Raw genomic sequence first — 15,835 nt, 5'->3', positions numbered from 1 at the left:
CCTGTGGCTCGAGTACTCATGGGAACTGTGTTTTGGGAGCAACAGGACTTGAGGTGAAATATTGCCCAGTTCTGCCTGTGTTTCTGTATATTGGTAGCACAAGGCTCTCTCCAGAGCGCCTACCATTTTAATGGGCCAGAATGAACTAAAAACATGGGCTGTGTTGAATTCAGGGTGATGTAGGTAACACTAGAGACTCCAATCCTCTCTCCACAGGACAGGCACAGCTTGGACAGGGGTAGCGCAAGCTTCCCCTTCACACCTCACCAACGTAGGAGTGGAATCGAACCTTTATGGCCTGTTCAGCCTTGGCCTCTTGGACCAGGCCAGCAAAGGGGATCATTCAGTTTGGGTAACATTGCGGGAGGGGTATTTTTCTGATGTGGACACTTGTCCATGATGACCTGGACTGGGACCCATCAACTCATTTCATACAGTGGACGCCAAGCAGCTGCCAGTGGTGGTAATTTTTGATTGCCGCTGTCCAGAGCTGGATTCAGACACATGCCGTAGAGGTGAGAGGACTGCAGGGAAATTCTTACGTAGCAGCTGGAGTGTGTAAATGACCCCAGAGCATGGGTAAAACTGTGGCTAAACTTGGGCCTTCGGGGCCAGAATAAACCCTGGGGAGTGAGCTACACTGGGAAGGAAGCTCTCCAGGGGAGGGTTATAAGAGGGTTAGTGAGAAGTTCAGCAGTTCCTGCTGCCCCTGCAGCAGCCTTGCCAGCCGTAGGCACTGATGCTGATAAGCTGTAGTTCTGTGTGTGCCAGTCACCCCTTCCCTGCACTAACTGACCAGGCGCTACATGTCTCTAGGGCCTTGGCTGCTAGGAAATGACAAAGGGGAGAGAGCAGCTCAGCCAAGGAATTCAAGTTAGAATTAGCCAACAAAATGTCTTTTAAAAACCAAAAAGATGGAGACAGTTTGAGCCAGGATGTCAGGCAGCCGGGCCACTCAACAGAGCCTCTCCGGTGTCATTGTGGAGGATCACCTAGCCTAGGCACTTGGGCACACGGATCATATGCACAGTGGTCAGATCCTGGGTGTGCAGAATAGAGGCATGGAGAGAGAACTGGTGCCCATTCTGCCTGGGAGCATGTAGAGTGTGCAGGCTTTGTGCAGCTCATGGGCGCTCTGAGCCGGGCAGGACTGAGAACAATGATATACCATTGGTGCACACAGAACACTGCTGCACAAGAAGCTGTGGCATCCCCAGAATCTGTTTGTGTGTAACACTAGCACGTGCAGAGCCCAGGTGTGCACACGGGACACTGGCGTGTGTGTCCAAAGAGGGCAGGCAGACATGGAACACTGGCTTACACGGAGCTATGCCCACATCCCAGCTCTCTCTTAACCCCACTCCCACGCATGCTCTCCCCCATTTCCCCCACTACTCCAAATCAAAGCTCTTCTCTTAGCCTTTGTCTAATCTTTTCCCTCCCTTTCTTCCAGTTACTCACTAAAGCTTTAACGTGTAGCCCAGATATTTAAACGAGGTTGAAATGAAAAGGCTGGGGAAAGATTAAAGAGCTGACTGAAGCGGCTGTGCAAACAAGAGCCTCTGAGATTTGGGGCCCTAAAACGATCTCAGCATAAGCCTACCAAGGTTAAATGAATCCATCACAGACGGCCATTAGCTGAGCAAATCTGCCCAGCAGGGGAGTGGACTGTAGAATCCTGCCATCTCTAGAGCAATGGCTCCAGTTCAGCCCCATGTCTACTGGTGGTGGGCATGGACCAAGGTGCCCGCTCCCCTCCAGCAGTTCTGCCTAGCGTGAGGTCAGTCATGAATGAATGTCCTTTTACCGTCTGCTTTGTGTTCAGTGCAAAATGATCTGGTGGATCTCAACCCAGCTGCTAGGGGCTAGGTGTCCAGATTGCCGGAAGCCACCATAGCAACTGGTGCTTCGGGGATTATGGTATTGCAGTCAAAGGCATAAGAACATAAGAATGGCCATACTGGGTCAGACCAAAGGTCCATCCAGCCCAATATCCTGCTTGCCGACAGTGGCCAATACCAGGTGCCCCAGAGGGAATGAACCTAACAGGTAATGATCAAGTGATCTCTCTCCTGCCAGCCATCTCCACCCTCTGGCAGACAGAGGCTAGGGACACCATTCCTTACCCATCCTGGCTAATAGCCATTAATGGACTTAACCTCCACAAATTTATACAGTTCACTTTTAAACCCTGTTGTAGTCCTAGCCTTCACAACCTCCTCAGGCAATGAGTTCCACAGGTTGACTGTGCGCTGAGTGAAGAAGAACTTCCTTTTATTTGTGTTAAACCTGCTGCCCATTAATTTCATTTGGTGGCCCCTAGTTCTTATATTATGGGAACAAGTAAATAACTTTTCCATAGGTGCTGGAAGTAGGGGTGCTGGGGGTTGTGCTGCACCCCCTGGTTTGAAGTGGTTTCCATCCTATACAGGGTTTACAGGTTGGTTCAATGGCTCTCAGAACCCCCACTATACAAATTGTTTCAGCACCCCGGTCAAAGGTGTGACTGTGCCGTGTGTAGATATACCCTAGCTAGCTTGAAAAGCAATAGGAATGAATCTGCAGCAGCATGCGTGGCAGCTCAGGCTAGTCACTCAGGTACATACCTGGAGTCCTGGGTGGGCTTGTACTGAATGTGCGGCCATGCCTTCACAAATATTGTTGTTCAAGCTACCTAGGTCAAAGCTGCCTCAGGTATGTGTACAAGTGCTGCAGTCACACCTCTGGCTGCAGTGTAGCTATACCCTGAGAGCAGAGGCAGCCACCAAAGGAGACTGAGAGGCAAATGAACAAGCGGGCCCTGGGCAGTGACCTCCTTTCATGCTCTCTGGGTTGGGGTAGGGGGAAGCTTGCACCGCTGCTGCCTGTGCTGTACCTTTTATGGGATATACAGATACGACTTCAGCCTCTTGGGGCACGTTTCTCCAGCCCCTCCGTTCATTGTGAAATGACCGACAAATCTGCAGGTGGTGTTTGAAGACTAAACATGTAACAAAAATGAATTCTGAGGGGCTCTTTTTCTTTTATTAAAGTGTGTTTACTACAAAAGAGAGACTTACAAAAATAACCATTGGTGGGGCCCCCTCCAGAGAAGGAGACAACAGGCTAACAGCAGTAGCTGCACTTCTCACTTTGGAAGCCAAACAAATGAAATATCCCCATTCATAGAATCACTGAAATGTAGGGCTGGAAGGATCTTGAGAGGTCATCAAGTCCAGCCCCCTGTGCTGAGGCAGGAACAAGTGAACCTAGAATATCCCTGACAGGTGTGTGTCTAACCTTTTCTTAAAAATCTCCAATGACGGGGATTCCACAACCTCCCTTGGAAGCCTATTCCAGCACTTAACTACCCTTATAGTTAGAAAGCTTTTCCTAGTATCTAACCTACATCTCTCAGGCTGCAGATTGAGCCCATTACTTCTTGTCCTACCTTCAGTAGACATGGAGAACAATTGATCACTGTCCTCTTTATAAAAGTCCTTAATATGTTTGAAGACAGTTAGGTCCCCCGTCATGTCATCCTGAGACTAAACATGCCCAGTTTTTTAACCTTTCCTCGAAGGTCAAGTTTTCTATATTTATCAATCATTTTTTTTGCTCTTCTCTGGATTCTCTCCAGTTTTTCCTCACCCTTTCCTAGAGTATGGCACACAGAATAGGCACAGTATTCCAGGCCCCACCAGTGCCAAGGAGAGTGAAATCATTACCTTCCATGTCTTCCATATGACACTTCTGTTAATACATCTCAAAATATGTATCTTTTTTCTCAACTGCATCACATTGTTAACTCATCTATTCAACCTGTGATCCACAATAACCCCTTTTCAGCAGTACTGCTGCCTAGCCAGCTACTCCCCATTTTGTAGTTGTGCATTTGGTTTTTTCCCCTTCCTAGATGTAGTACTTTGTACTTATCTTTTACGAGTTTCATCTTGTTGAATTCTGATCAATTCTCTCATTTGTCAAGCTCATTTTAAATTCTAATCCTGTCTTCTAGAGTGCTTACAACCCCTCCGAACTTTGTGTCCTCCTCAAATTTTATAAGCATATTCTCCACTCCATTATTCAAGTTTTTTAATGAAAATATTGAATAGTATTTGGACCAAGACTGACCCCTGCAGAACCCCAGTAGATTCGCTCTCCCAGTTTGACAGCAAACCATTGATAACTACTCTTTGAGTATGGTCTTCCAACCAGCTGTGCACCTGCCTTATATTAGTTTCATCTAGACAACATTTCCCTACATTGCTCATCAGAATGTCATATGGAACTGCATCAAAAGCCTTACTAAAATCAAGATATACGATGTCTACTGCTTTCCCCCAACCACTAAGCCAGTAACCCTGTCAAAGAAGTAAATCAAGCTGGTTTGGCATGATTTGTTCTTGACATAGCTATTCCTTATAACCCTATTATCCTCTAGGTGCTTACAAATTGATAGATTGATTAATAATTTGTTCCAGTAAATTTCCAGGTATAGAAGTTTAGGCTAACTAGTCTATAATGCCCCGGTCCCCTTAGTTCCTCTTTTTAAAGATGGTTAACTATGTTTGCTTTTCTCCAGTCCTCTGGCATTCACCCATCCCTGATGAATTCTTGAAAATCATTGTTAACAGTTCTGAGATTGCTTCAGCTAGTTCCTTAAATACCTTAGGATGAATTTCATCAGGCCCTATCGACTTGAATACAGTACTTCTAACTTATCCTGATATTCTTTAACGTGTTCTTTCCCTGTTTTGCCTTGTGTTCCTTTCCCCTTGTTGTTAATATTTAATTGTATGGAGTATCTGGTCACCATTAGTGAAGACTGAAGCAAAATAGGCATTAAATAACTCAGCCTTCTTGATGTCATCAGTTATTAGCTCTTCTTCCCAGCCAAGTAGAGGACCTACACTTTCCTAGGTCTTTCTCTTGCTTTTAATCTATTTAAAGAACCTCTTCATATTGCCTTTTATGTCCATTGCCAGGTGTAACTCATTTTGTGCCTGACGCCTGGTCTGCACTAAAAAGTTAGGGTGACCCAGCTACATCGCTCAGGGGTGTGAAAAATCCACACTCGTGAGCTACATAGTTAAGCTGAACTAACCCCAGTGTAGACAATGCTAGTTCGATGGAAGAATTAGGTAGTGTCCGCATGGAAGCGCTTAAACAGCATTGCTGTTACAGTGGCACAGTTGCAGCGTTTCAAGCGTAGACAAGCCCTTTAGCCTTTCTGATTTTGTCCCTACCTGCTTGCGCTGTCCTTTTGCACTCCTCCTTAGCAGTTCATCTATGTTTCCACTTTTTGTAGGATTCCTTTATAATTTTTCAGGTACTTTTTAAAGAGCTTCTGATGGAGCCATATTGGCCTACTACTATTCTTCTCATCTTTCCTTTGCATCAGAATAGTTTGCAGTTGTGCCTTTTAATATTGTCTCCTTGAGAAACTACCAGCTCTCCTGAATTCCTTTATCCCCTAGATTTTCTGCCGATGGGACCTTACCTACCAGTTCTTTGAGTGTGTTAAAATTTGCTTTTTTGAAGTCCATTGTTTTGTTCACTCCTTTCTTTTGTTAGAGTCATGCAATCAGTCATTCCATGATCACTTTCATTCAAATTGCCTTCAGATTCGCAACCAATTCTTCCCTCTTAGTGTGCATCAAGTCTAAACTGGCCGTCCCCCTGGTTACTTCCTCCACTTTCTGAAACAAATGGTTGTCACCAGTACATTCCAAAAAGTTACTGGAAATGTGTTCTGCTGTATTACTTTTCCAAGGGATGTCTGGGTAGTGAAAGTCCCCCATTACTACGAGGTCTTTGTGTTCTGGAGATTTGCTATATGTTCTGTATGTTTATTTGTTCTCCATTATCTGGAGAATGATGAAAAGGTGCCAAGTGAAGTGGTGATAATAGCTTTGTAGCCATGAGCTAGTTGCCTGAAAGGCCCCCCCCTCCTGGCCACGTACGCTTGGCTTGCAAGCCAGTTTCTGCCCTCCAAGGATTGGCACAGAAAGCCCTGTGTGTGCGAGCACTAAGCAAACTGGGTTTGGCAAAGGTTTTGTGCAGGAGTGAGCAAATGCAATGCACGTTTGAGAATAGTAGAGGGAGTTTAATGGCAGGGGAACACACAGCAAGATGGGAGGAGCTGCTACATTTCGGGGTCACTGCAGGGCACAAGTGTGTTGGGGGTTGGTGATGGGCAGGTGCAGCCATCTGGCAGGGACATTTTGGGATCAGCGGCTAGACCTGCCTAGGTTCCAGTGAACATAGCTGTGCCTGACTGTGTGGGCAAAGGGTGGGGAGTGTTGCCTTCTCAGATGAGGGGCACAAAGGTGAGTGCTGCTATAATCTGAGGTCTTAAAGCTGTGTCCACAGCTCTGAGTCCATTTGTGTGGCCTTTTGCTGTGTTTGCCTCCCTCCCTCTCCTATTCCCCTGCAGGTGAGGTGGACCAAAACTGCTGGTAGTGCCTCGGACAAATTCCAGGAGACATCGGTGTTTAACGAGACCCTTCGGATTGAGAAGATCCAGAGGCTGCAGGGAGGCCGCTATTACTGTAAAGCAGAGAATGGGGTTGGGGTCCCTGCCATCAAGTCCATTCGAGTAGATGTGCAGTGTAAGTCATTTAGCGGCAGCCCAGAGCATCCCACAGCTCTATTGTGTGTCTATAACTAACTGTGTGACCAGCAGGACTCTACATGAACCTAGAACCATGCTCACCCCCTTAGGGACAAAGGGACCAAAGTGGTACCTCCAGAACACACTTCCCCCTGGGATGTTATACCCTTTGTGGGGCAAGATGACTTTGCCTGTCTAAGCCAACCCCTCTCAGCCAAGGGACCATGATCCCCCCAAGGGTCCCCAGTGGTTGTCTGGGGTGGTGAGGGTGTTTGGCTTCTGTTCCCGTTCATTTTTCTCCTTTTTGACATTGACTTGCTTTCCACTCCAAACTGGATCCACCTCAGATGCCTGGAACACCTCAGAAACCATTGCACTGATTCCCACTGTGCCTCATCTGAAGCACTGTCAGAACAGAGCAAAGGATTCTGGGATGCCCCCGAGGAGGCTGAATTGTGAATGGCTAAATAAGGGGTGAGCATAGGAGGGAAGCCAAGAATCCCTCAATTTAAGCCATAAAGGAAGAGATATAATCTGAAATTCCTCTGGGCTTTTACTGCTCTACCTGGGTCTCTCTCACCTTTGAGATTCCAGTTATTACCCCTTGTAGGGGGCAACATTTATACATGGGCTGTTGTGGCCAGTTATGAGGAAGGTTGGAATGGGGTTGTGCTGCTGTTGGGTGGGTACCCCCTTGTGGGAGAGACCAAAGACCTGGAACCCAGCACAATTTTGAGGGAACTTTACTAGGTAGACACTTTCTGCTTTGCGGAGAATAGGCAGGCACAGTACAGCACAGACTCCCATCAAGCTGCTGCCTTGTGTGGTGGGAATTCTGCTCATTGCATGGGGCCATCAACTGATGCGGTTCCCTTCAAATCCTGACGGCACCAAACCAAGGTCCTCGCTGACCTCAGTTCTGAGGGTCTAATTAAACATTAAGTAAAGTTTTACATTAGAGATGGGCCTGAGCACCCCCACAACTTTGTGTGAATTAGGACCCAGAACTGTATCTTGCAGCCTGGGCAGGTTCCTATTTTAAATCAGCTTTGACTGTTGCCTTCTGCTTTGGTTTGAGTTTCTCTCCTCCCCCATCTTGCCCCATTGCTTTACCCCACTGGGCAGTGTTGGGTGAGTACCATCCTACTACTTAGGCAGTGGACATATGTAACTCCTCCTGCAGCTAATCCTGCTGTGGGTGGGGTCACTGTTTCTCCATGGATTCTAGCTGCCTTTGCTCTGAGAAGTTTCCAAACCATCTAGGAATTCTTGGCTTGTTCACCCTTCCCCTTTCATGTATACAGTTCAGGCATTTAATTGCTCCCCTACAAAGGGAACTTTGGTTTTCTCAGCCCCTGGCACAGCAGCTAGTCTGGGCTCTGTGTCTTTAGGAATGGGATTGTGGGAAGACTCTTGATATGAGCATTGTAAATTGTGGGAGGTCCCTTTGCATCTGGGGTGCAGTTTGGAAGTAGGGTGATGTAGAGTCCTATGGTTCCTCATGCATCTCTGACCTTTAGAACTGTGGGGCCAATGGGGTGGCCAAGGGCTTTCTGATACTAACATCTACTCTGCACATGGACTTGGTAATGCATCTCTTGTTTGTGTGTTTTCTGGGAGAAGAGTCCGCTTTCTTTCACTATTTGCTATGTATAAAAGGGAGCAGTTAGGAAAGATCAGGTAGTCAGTTGAGGGATCACCAGGGCCAGCCTTTAGTCAGCTGAGCCAGAATTTCAAACCATACCCTTCTTTCCCTCCCTCCTAATACATAATTGGAAATAGTCCCCATAATCTCAATGCTGCTCTTGGTTTTAGTGTCCTCAGTGACCAGCCCTGGTGCTCACTGGTGCACTCTGGAACATTCAGCAGGATGTATTGCAGATTGCCCAGGGAGCTCCATTAGGCACATGCAGATGGTTCCAAGGAGGGTACAGTAGCCTTCAGTGAATGATCCCACTGCCTTGGGCCAGAATCAGGAGGCTAGCTGCTCCCTGTCCTGGTTTGGTGAGGGCTGTGGTGTGTCAGTCTCTCTTGGGTCAAGATCAAGTGGTTTATGGGAAGAGCAAAACACAAACACACTTTTGGCCACATCCACCCTTAGTGTCGCTCTCCTGAAGTCAGGGAGTTGCACCAGGCATGGATTTGGCCTTGTCATGCTTAGTATGTACAGTCCTGGTTCTGAAGGCATTTTGCTTTCATGAGAAGGAAGCTCTAAACTGACCTGGAGACTGAAGCCCTAAAGAGGCCGAGTCTCATGGATGGAGGGCGTAGGATGTCATTTATGCACCCAGATCTTCCAGAGCTTCCGATCCTTTTGACTTTCACTGAAATAAGTCTTCCTTTGGGGAAAAAGCAAGGGAGTGTGCAGCTGAGTATCAACGGCTGCCAACCAGCCACCTGGGCAGGGGGATCTAGGAAGCTGCAGTTGCCAGCAGAAAGTTCCTAAGTCTCACTGCACTAGGCAGGGATGCTGCTTCCTGGAGCGGTTCCATGCTGGGGAAAGGGAAGACAAATGGAAAGAGGGAGATGCTGTTATTGAAGCATTCCATGCGGTTGGGTCAGTGCTAAATGTATCCCTAGTGCAACTCCATTGACTTCAGCGGAGTTACTGTGCATCAGGGACATATGTGTTTCCTTGGTACTTATTGTAGCTTCTCTCAGGAGGGCTGCACCAAGGGCTGGCAGCTATTAAAAGAGGGTTTGAAGGAGGAAATCTAGGAATATAAAGGAAGATAACACTCTGCACTACCATGGGGAGAGTGCAACTGGACGGGGGCTGGGAGTTTTGGGGAGTTGGTGTGCTCTGTCCATGGGGGTTGGAGGAACATCTATTGTAATAATGACCCTCTTGCTTCCCGTTGACTAAGCATTAGAAGGCTGGAAGGATGTTAGCTGTAACTCAAGTCTTCTAATGTCTTGAGGGATAAAGGAAGGAAATGGAGGAGTGGGGTGGTGGCAGGCTCTGCCCAGGGTTATGAATGAAGGGGAAGGATAGTATAAAATTCAGTTAGCTCTCCTGTTAACAACATGTGTAGAGAAGGGTCTCATCTCTCTGTTTTTCTTCTCTCTCTTTCTGTCATTCAGCTAACAGTTCTGCTCATGTCCCTGAGCCATGGTGCTGTCAGGCTAACAAATCTTGGCTCCCATTATAAATGCTGTCTTCAGAACACACGCCTCATTAAAATATGTAAATAGACTGGTCCATGCACACATCTCTGTGGGGAAGGCATGCTAGTCAGAGAGCGCATTAACAGCGATTAACCTTTTCCCTCTGTAGCCGGATTTCCAAAGTTGCAAACATCTGAACCAATATTTTAAGATCCAGAGACATGTAAGAACAAGGAGTGATGGGAATGCATCCTTTCCCTTCATGGACTCTGGGGTGGAGGGAGTCGCAGAGAGGCACAAATGAAGGCAGTGTGCATGAGTTTTACCTGATAGTTACCTCAGATGTAGCATTCACAGTCAAGTTGGGACCTGATTCTGAGCTTGGTGATGGGGGGGATATTCAGAGTCACTCCACTAAGTTCAGTGGCCACCCTCCCCTCAAAATGTGGGGTGTTTGTGAGAGGGGTTGTGGGCATGTCAGATTCAGGGGTCCAGTTTGGTCCCATCTCTCCAAATTAGTACAACTTTAAACGGGGTCTGAATGTCAATTAATCTCAACGGTGATGCTGTCTGATGTTCCAGTCCAGGGGTTCTCCAGCTGCTGGAGTCTGGGAGCCCCTTTGTTTGAGGGAGCCCCATCTCCCTTTCCTGCTCCCCCACCAGCCCCTCACAGCGCAGGTGCACAGTTTGAGAAGCCCCTTTCTAGCAGGAAGGTTGCAATGGGCAAAGCCTGCCAGCATGGCGAGCTCCCCAAATGGGACTCTCTGCAGGACTCTTCTTCAGATCCTCTCAAATTAAAGGTTAATCCCATCACTGACAGGGCTGGGATTCACATGATTTTGGTGCAGGGGAAGTGAGAGAGGACTTGGGAGGGTGTTTTTTTCTAGGGAGGGGAGAGAAGAGAGGACAGTCTAATGGATAGTTTTGGGGTAGGGAAGGAAGATATTTACATTGCTTTTTTAATAAGGGGAGGAGGGGATAGTGGAGGGGAGATAGGATCTGTGCACATGGTAATAGGAAGAAGGGGTTGGGGTACACTTTTAATGGGAGAGAAGAGGCTGCATCCAGATGTTCCTCTGTTCTTACATCCCATGTTCCCATGGTGGACATCCTGCCAGACTCTTTCCTGTCTGTGAGATGAATCTCCATCTCTGTCTGTCTGTCTGTCTGTCTGTTCCCATTTGCTCTTCAGCTTTAGGGTTTTTCATGTTTTTTTGCATTGTCTGGCCATGTCCAAGAGAAGACATAGCCCCAACTTCCCAGGAGAAATCCCTTCCTGTTCGGGGACAGAGGCCATGGAAGTAAAGGGTGGGAGCAGAGGGGAACAAGGGTGGGGGAGGAGAGTTCCTGGGGTTTGGCGCCCTTTGCCTGTCAGCTAGAACAGAGGATTGAGATTGGAGTGGGGGGAGGTGATCTGGGAGCATGAATGATGTCATTGGGGTCCTGCCAGATAGCTAATCAGTTCATCTTACTGCCAGCTGGAGGCTGCAAATCGGAGCTTAGTTTCCTGCTCCTGGAATGTTGTGGAGTGGACTGGAGAAGGTTGGTTTCTCCCATCAGTTCCCTTCAGGTGCCATGTTTTGAGTCAGGTCCGCTTCTAGCTTAGTGTTTTCACTGGCTGACTGAGTGTGTGTATGTGGGGTCTCCCCTCTTCTCCTCTCTCCTGGAGCTTTGTCTGCTCACCAGGCTGCGCGTACCCTGGCCTGAACCTTGCTAATGGCCCCCACGGACCTTCCCCCCCTCCCTTCCAGATCTAGATGAGCCCATTCTCACCGTCCACCAGACCATCAGCGATGTACGTGGCAGCTTCTACCAGGAGAAGACGGTCTTCCTCCGGTGCACCGTCAACTCTAACCCTCCTGCTCGCTTCATCTGGAAACGGGGTGCTGAGACACTCTCCCACAGCCAGGATAATGGAGTGGATATCTATGAGCCACTCTACACACAGGTGAGAGAGACATCACCCACCCCCAAACCTCACCACTGGCTTGTGTTGGCAAATCACCCACCAGGACCTGAAGATCATCATGGGTCCATCCCTACCATGCCTGAAGGGGAAATGTTGTCCTCCTCCTGGCACCCACCATAGTTCCCCAATAATCCAGGATCCCTGCAGAGTTTGTCTGTGGGTGATGCTTCTCTCTCCCCTCTTGGCTTGTTGCATATACTAAGGAGAGGGTGGTAGGAGAAGTGTGGATTGCAAGGACACTCCCAATACAGAGGTTGGTGATGGGTCAAGAGGACTCCGCCTGCAGAGCTTCCCCTAAAGTGTTTAGTGTAGACAAAGGGAGAGGAGTGGAGCACGAGGGAGGATCATAGCTGGTAATTTCCTGTCCCACCATCAGAATGATGCCCGTGCCCAAGGGGCACTGCAGCCTCTTTGGGGATGGAGCCAGGGATGGCTAGGCAGGAAACCTCAGGAATCCAGGCCAGGTTATTCTGTTTGATTCTGCTCCTTAAAGAGAGAAATGGAATCCAGTCCATAGGCCCCCGGTACTCTTCCCCTGTCCTCCCATCTCTCCAGCTGCACGTCCCCTAGCCTCCCATTGCTGCACGCGTGCTGATGCGCTCCGAGAGCCGCGTGCACTATTCACAGCCAACAGATTTTTATCCCTTTTCCCTTTTGGCAAACTGCCTGCAAGCGGCCAGGGTTTTCATGTTTGTGTCAGTTACTCCTAACATTAAATGAAGAGTTTGTGGAAATTAATTTGAATGGTTGAGATGATTCACTGAGCGGGCCATGTGCTTGGTTCCCTAAGTCATGTGGCACTGTTTCTGTTCCTGATTGGATACCATACGTCTCCTATTTATGAAGAGTGTTTCTTGTCTGGAAATAAGCATGGGTGTTTGTAATTGTTGGAACTGACGGTGCTAATAATGAAGAGCTTTTCCGAATGGCAGCATGTGCAGCCCAAATACACATGTACTCTTCCTCTCTGTTTCTCTGTCTTTCCCCCTCTCCCCCCACCTTAATATGCAAGTCAAATTCCTCACGCTTTCTTATGCTTGTTTCCTCCCCCCTCCACACATTGCTCCTTAAGTCCCAGTGTTTTACTTCTCTGCAACTGTAGTGGTGGTGGAAGGGAATGCTCTTGGGTAGTCTGCCATCCAAAGCATTCTGGGAAATGGTGCCCTAAAATCTGCTATGGGTTTCAACGCCCCTCAGTGACTGCCTTGCTGACACTGCTGAAGTTGGTTAATGAGGCAAAACGATGCCATGAGGCAATGAGGAGGAGATGGGGTGAAAGGGTAGTTCTTGAGGGGACAGCTTCATCCCTCACATCTCGCTGCCAACCCAAGGCTCCTGCAACTGGGCCTGGAGCAGATTCTGGCCAGGTTTGATCTTTTTTTCTTTTGAGCCATGTCCCAGGCAAGCTCTCAGTTATTGAGGCATTGTTCATAGTTTATTGTAACAAGCCTTCCCTGCATGCCATGGAAATGGGCAATTGGAAGAAAAACCGAAAGAGAGATAGGGTCAGAGAGAGCACAGCCCTGTGGGTCTGTGATTATATTTTTAAAAAAAATATATTGTAGGTCATTGCTGCTACTTTGGTCTTGAGGGGATTTTCCATCTAGTCCAGTGCTGTCTAATGTCCAGTAAGGAATTTCCAGGCCTTAGAACATCTCCTCCTCCTCTGGCTTTCCCTTTTCAGGGAGTCTGAGGCTGACTATCAGGAGAAACTGGATAATGGTGAGATCTTAGGCTGTGGAATAGTGCCCTCCACAATAGTACAGGTCAAAGAAATTCTCTTCTGTGTTGCATCTGTGGGTTCCTGTCAACGGATGTCCCTGCCAGCATGGGTCATTCCTACAGATGCCAGCTAGAAGGAAAGTGGTGTAGGATTGCCCTGTTTATGCAGAGGTGCCCTGATTCTCCTCTTCTTTCTACCTGTTTAAGCCAGAAATTGAAGTTAGCAAAGTTATATGGATATAAAACTGGTGTGATAGCAGAATCAGTCTTGTCACTCAGAAGCCTCATGTTTAACAAATCACAGTTCAGCTACACTTGTACTGTTGTATTCTCAGCCAGTCAGGCCACATACACTGGTGTCAGTATAAGATTTAGATGGCTGACATTTTACAAATGAGCTAAAGGCTTAACAGTTTATGCTTTTGTAAACTGATTTACAATCTAGGTTTATACACATTTACCCGACCCTATATCTACTGATCAATAAACTGGATGCATATGAACCATGTGTAAATCACTAGTTGACATGCACATTGTAAATGCCCTTGTTCATGCAGCATAGCAACGGATCTCCAGGGAAGTGTTTTTCACTTGGGTATTGGTCCCCTAGGAATTTATCTTCTAATTCACTCAGGTCAGATACTACATGTTCAATGTATATTAATGTTTGTGAGCTCCATGTCCTGTCCCATGCAGTCATCTCGGGAAGATTTGTCAAGCTGATATCTTTTCACATTTACAGATTTTTATTTAAAAAATCTGTAAAAAGAGATTTACACAAATAAAAGGACAAAGGCAAACTGTCATAAAGGCATACAAGTTAGAGGGTACAAACCATGGGGTGCATCTCAGAACTTCCCATAAGCGTGTCTCATAATTGTAAATATACAGAACCCATATCATGTGCATTTAACAGAGTTATTCTGTTTCTGCTGTGTGCCAGTGACTGACAGTGCCAGAATCTGATTTTAGTTACACTTGTATGAAAAATCCAGGGCAACTCCATTAAAGACAGTGTCATTATTCTGGAAATATACCAGTGTAAATGAGATTAGAATCTTGAGCAAAGAGAAAATAAAGGTTTGATCATTTCTTTTAATATTTCTCTTAATTACCCTTTCTTTCCTCTACTGCAAATTTTTACAGTTTAACTGTTGAGCATATATTTAGCCAAGTATTAAAAGACTAAGGGCTGGAATCTGATCTCGGTTACCCTGGTTTTATGACATTGACACTCCACTGACTAGAGCTATTGCTGGATATCCCAGTGCGAGATCAGAATCTAGCTCTAAGTAGTTAAGATCCTTTCAATCCTGCAAGATGATCCTGACAGCAATTGACAAGAGATTATCTATAAAGCTGCTCAGTAATGCTTCCACGTTACATGGTAGTGCTGCTGATTCTATTTATTTATTTATTTTATTTAGACAATGACTAGTGTTGGAATTATCAGCACGAACATTTTATTGCTTCTTTTACAAAGGAATGAGGGGCTGATACAGAGAGGTCCTGGGCGGTCTCAACTCCCATTGATCAGCACGTCTCAGAATCAGATCACAGATTTGTAGCCGAAAGCTGTTTGTTGTACATCTATCATTCAGTTATTCTGTTCCCCTTCTTTCCAAATTCCCAGGGTGAAACCAAAGTTCTGAAGCTGAAAAACCTGAGGCCACAGGATTATGCCAGTTACACATGTCAGGTGTCCGTCCGGAATGTCTGCGGCATCCTTGACAAGTCAATCACTTTCCAGCTCACTAACACAACAGGTAAGAGAGCAGCAACAGAAATGCCTCTAGGTCCTGAGCACCTCTTGCTTGCTGATCAGCTGTCCTCCTTCCAGGGTCTGGTGAAGTGAGATCCAATCCAATACCTATTAAAGTTAGTGGATAGACTCCCACTGACTTCAGTAGGCATGGGATCAAGTCCACAATACAAAACTTAGCATGAGCCAAACAAAGAGTTGGAGCAGGAGGTGTCCAGCAGTCCTTGGAATTCTTATGAGCTCTCAGCTGCCATGGCTGGTGGGATGTCATGAGAACAGTCTCTATTTGGGTGTTGAGGGAACTATGTAGATTTTTAACTAGCCAAGAAAAATAAAAGCAACTTTCCTGATTTGCTTTTTGTACAGTTGATATCTGGGAAAATGCTGCATGAACTTTCCCAAAAATACTCTGTACAATATTTGGATGACTTTGCTCCACCCTGATTCACACCCCTTATGCGGCTGCTTTCCAGAACCACTCAAGCCATCAAGTTCTACTGGCAGAGATGTCTGTGGAAAGCAGATATCAAAACAAATTTCACAACCACATGCACAAATGTTCATGACAGGAATGCTTGAGTGATCATCTAGTCAATGAACAGAAAAAATATCATGTGATCATTCAGAGAGGTCCTGACTAATTAACAACAGAATATCGTATATCAAATCCTTGCAGATA

The 15,835-nt window shown here is 46.8% G+C and overlaps 1 protein-coding gene across 1 annotated transcript in view; it reads left to right on the top strand.

Annotated features, from left to right (window-relative positions):
* MDGA1 (MAM domain containing glycosylphosphatidylinositol anchor 1) overlaps positions 1-15,835 on the top strand; it is a 196,065-nt gene that overhangs the window by 64,912 nt on the left and 115,318 nt on the right. The window contains 3 exon segments of the mRNA XM_084622912.1: positions 6,419-6,593; positions 11,455-11,651; positions 15,028-15,160. Of these exon segments, the coding sequence (XP_084479038.1) occupies positions 6,419-6,593; positions 11,455-11,651; positions 15,028-15,160 (505 nt within the window).

Source organism: Lepidochelys olivacea (genome assembly GCF_965140295.1).
Source record: "Lepidochelys olivacea isolate rLepOli2 genome assembly, chromosome: 3".
In the NCBI taxonomy this organism is placed as follows: domain Eukaryota; kingdom Metazoa; phylum Chordata; order Testudines; family Cheloniidae; genus Lepidochelys; species Lepidochelys olivacea.
Note: the sequence above shows the minus strand (reverse complement) of the source record. Positions and strands in the feature narration are given on the sequence as shown.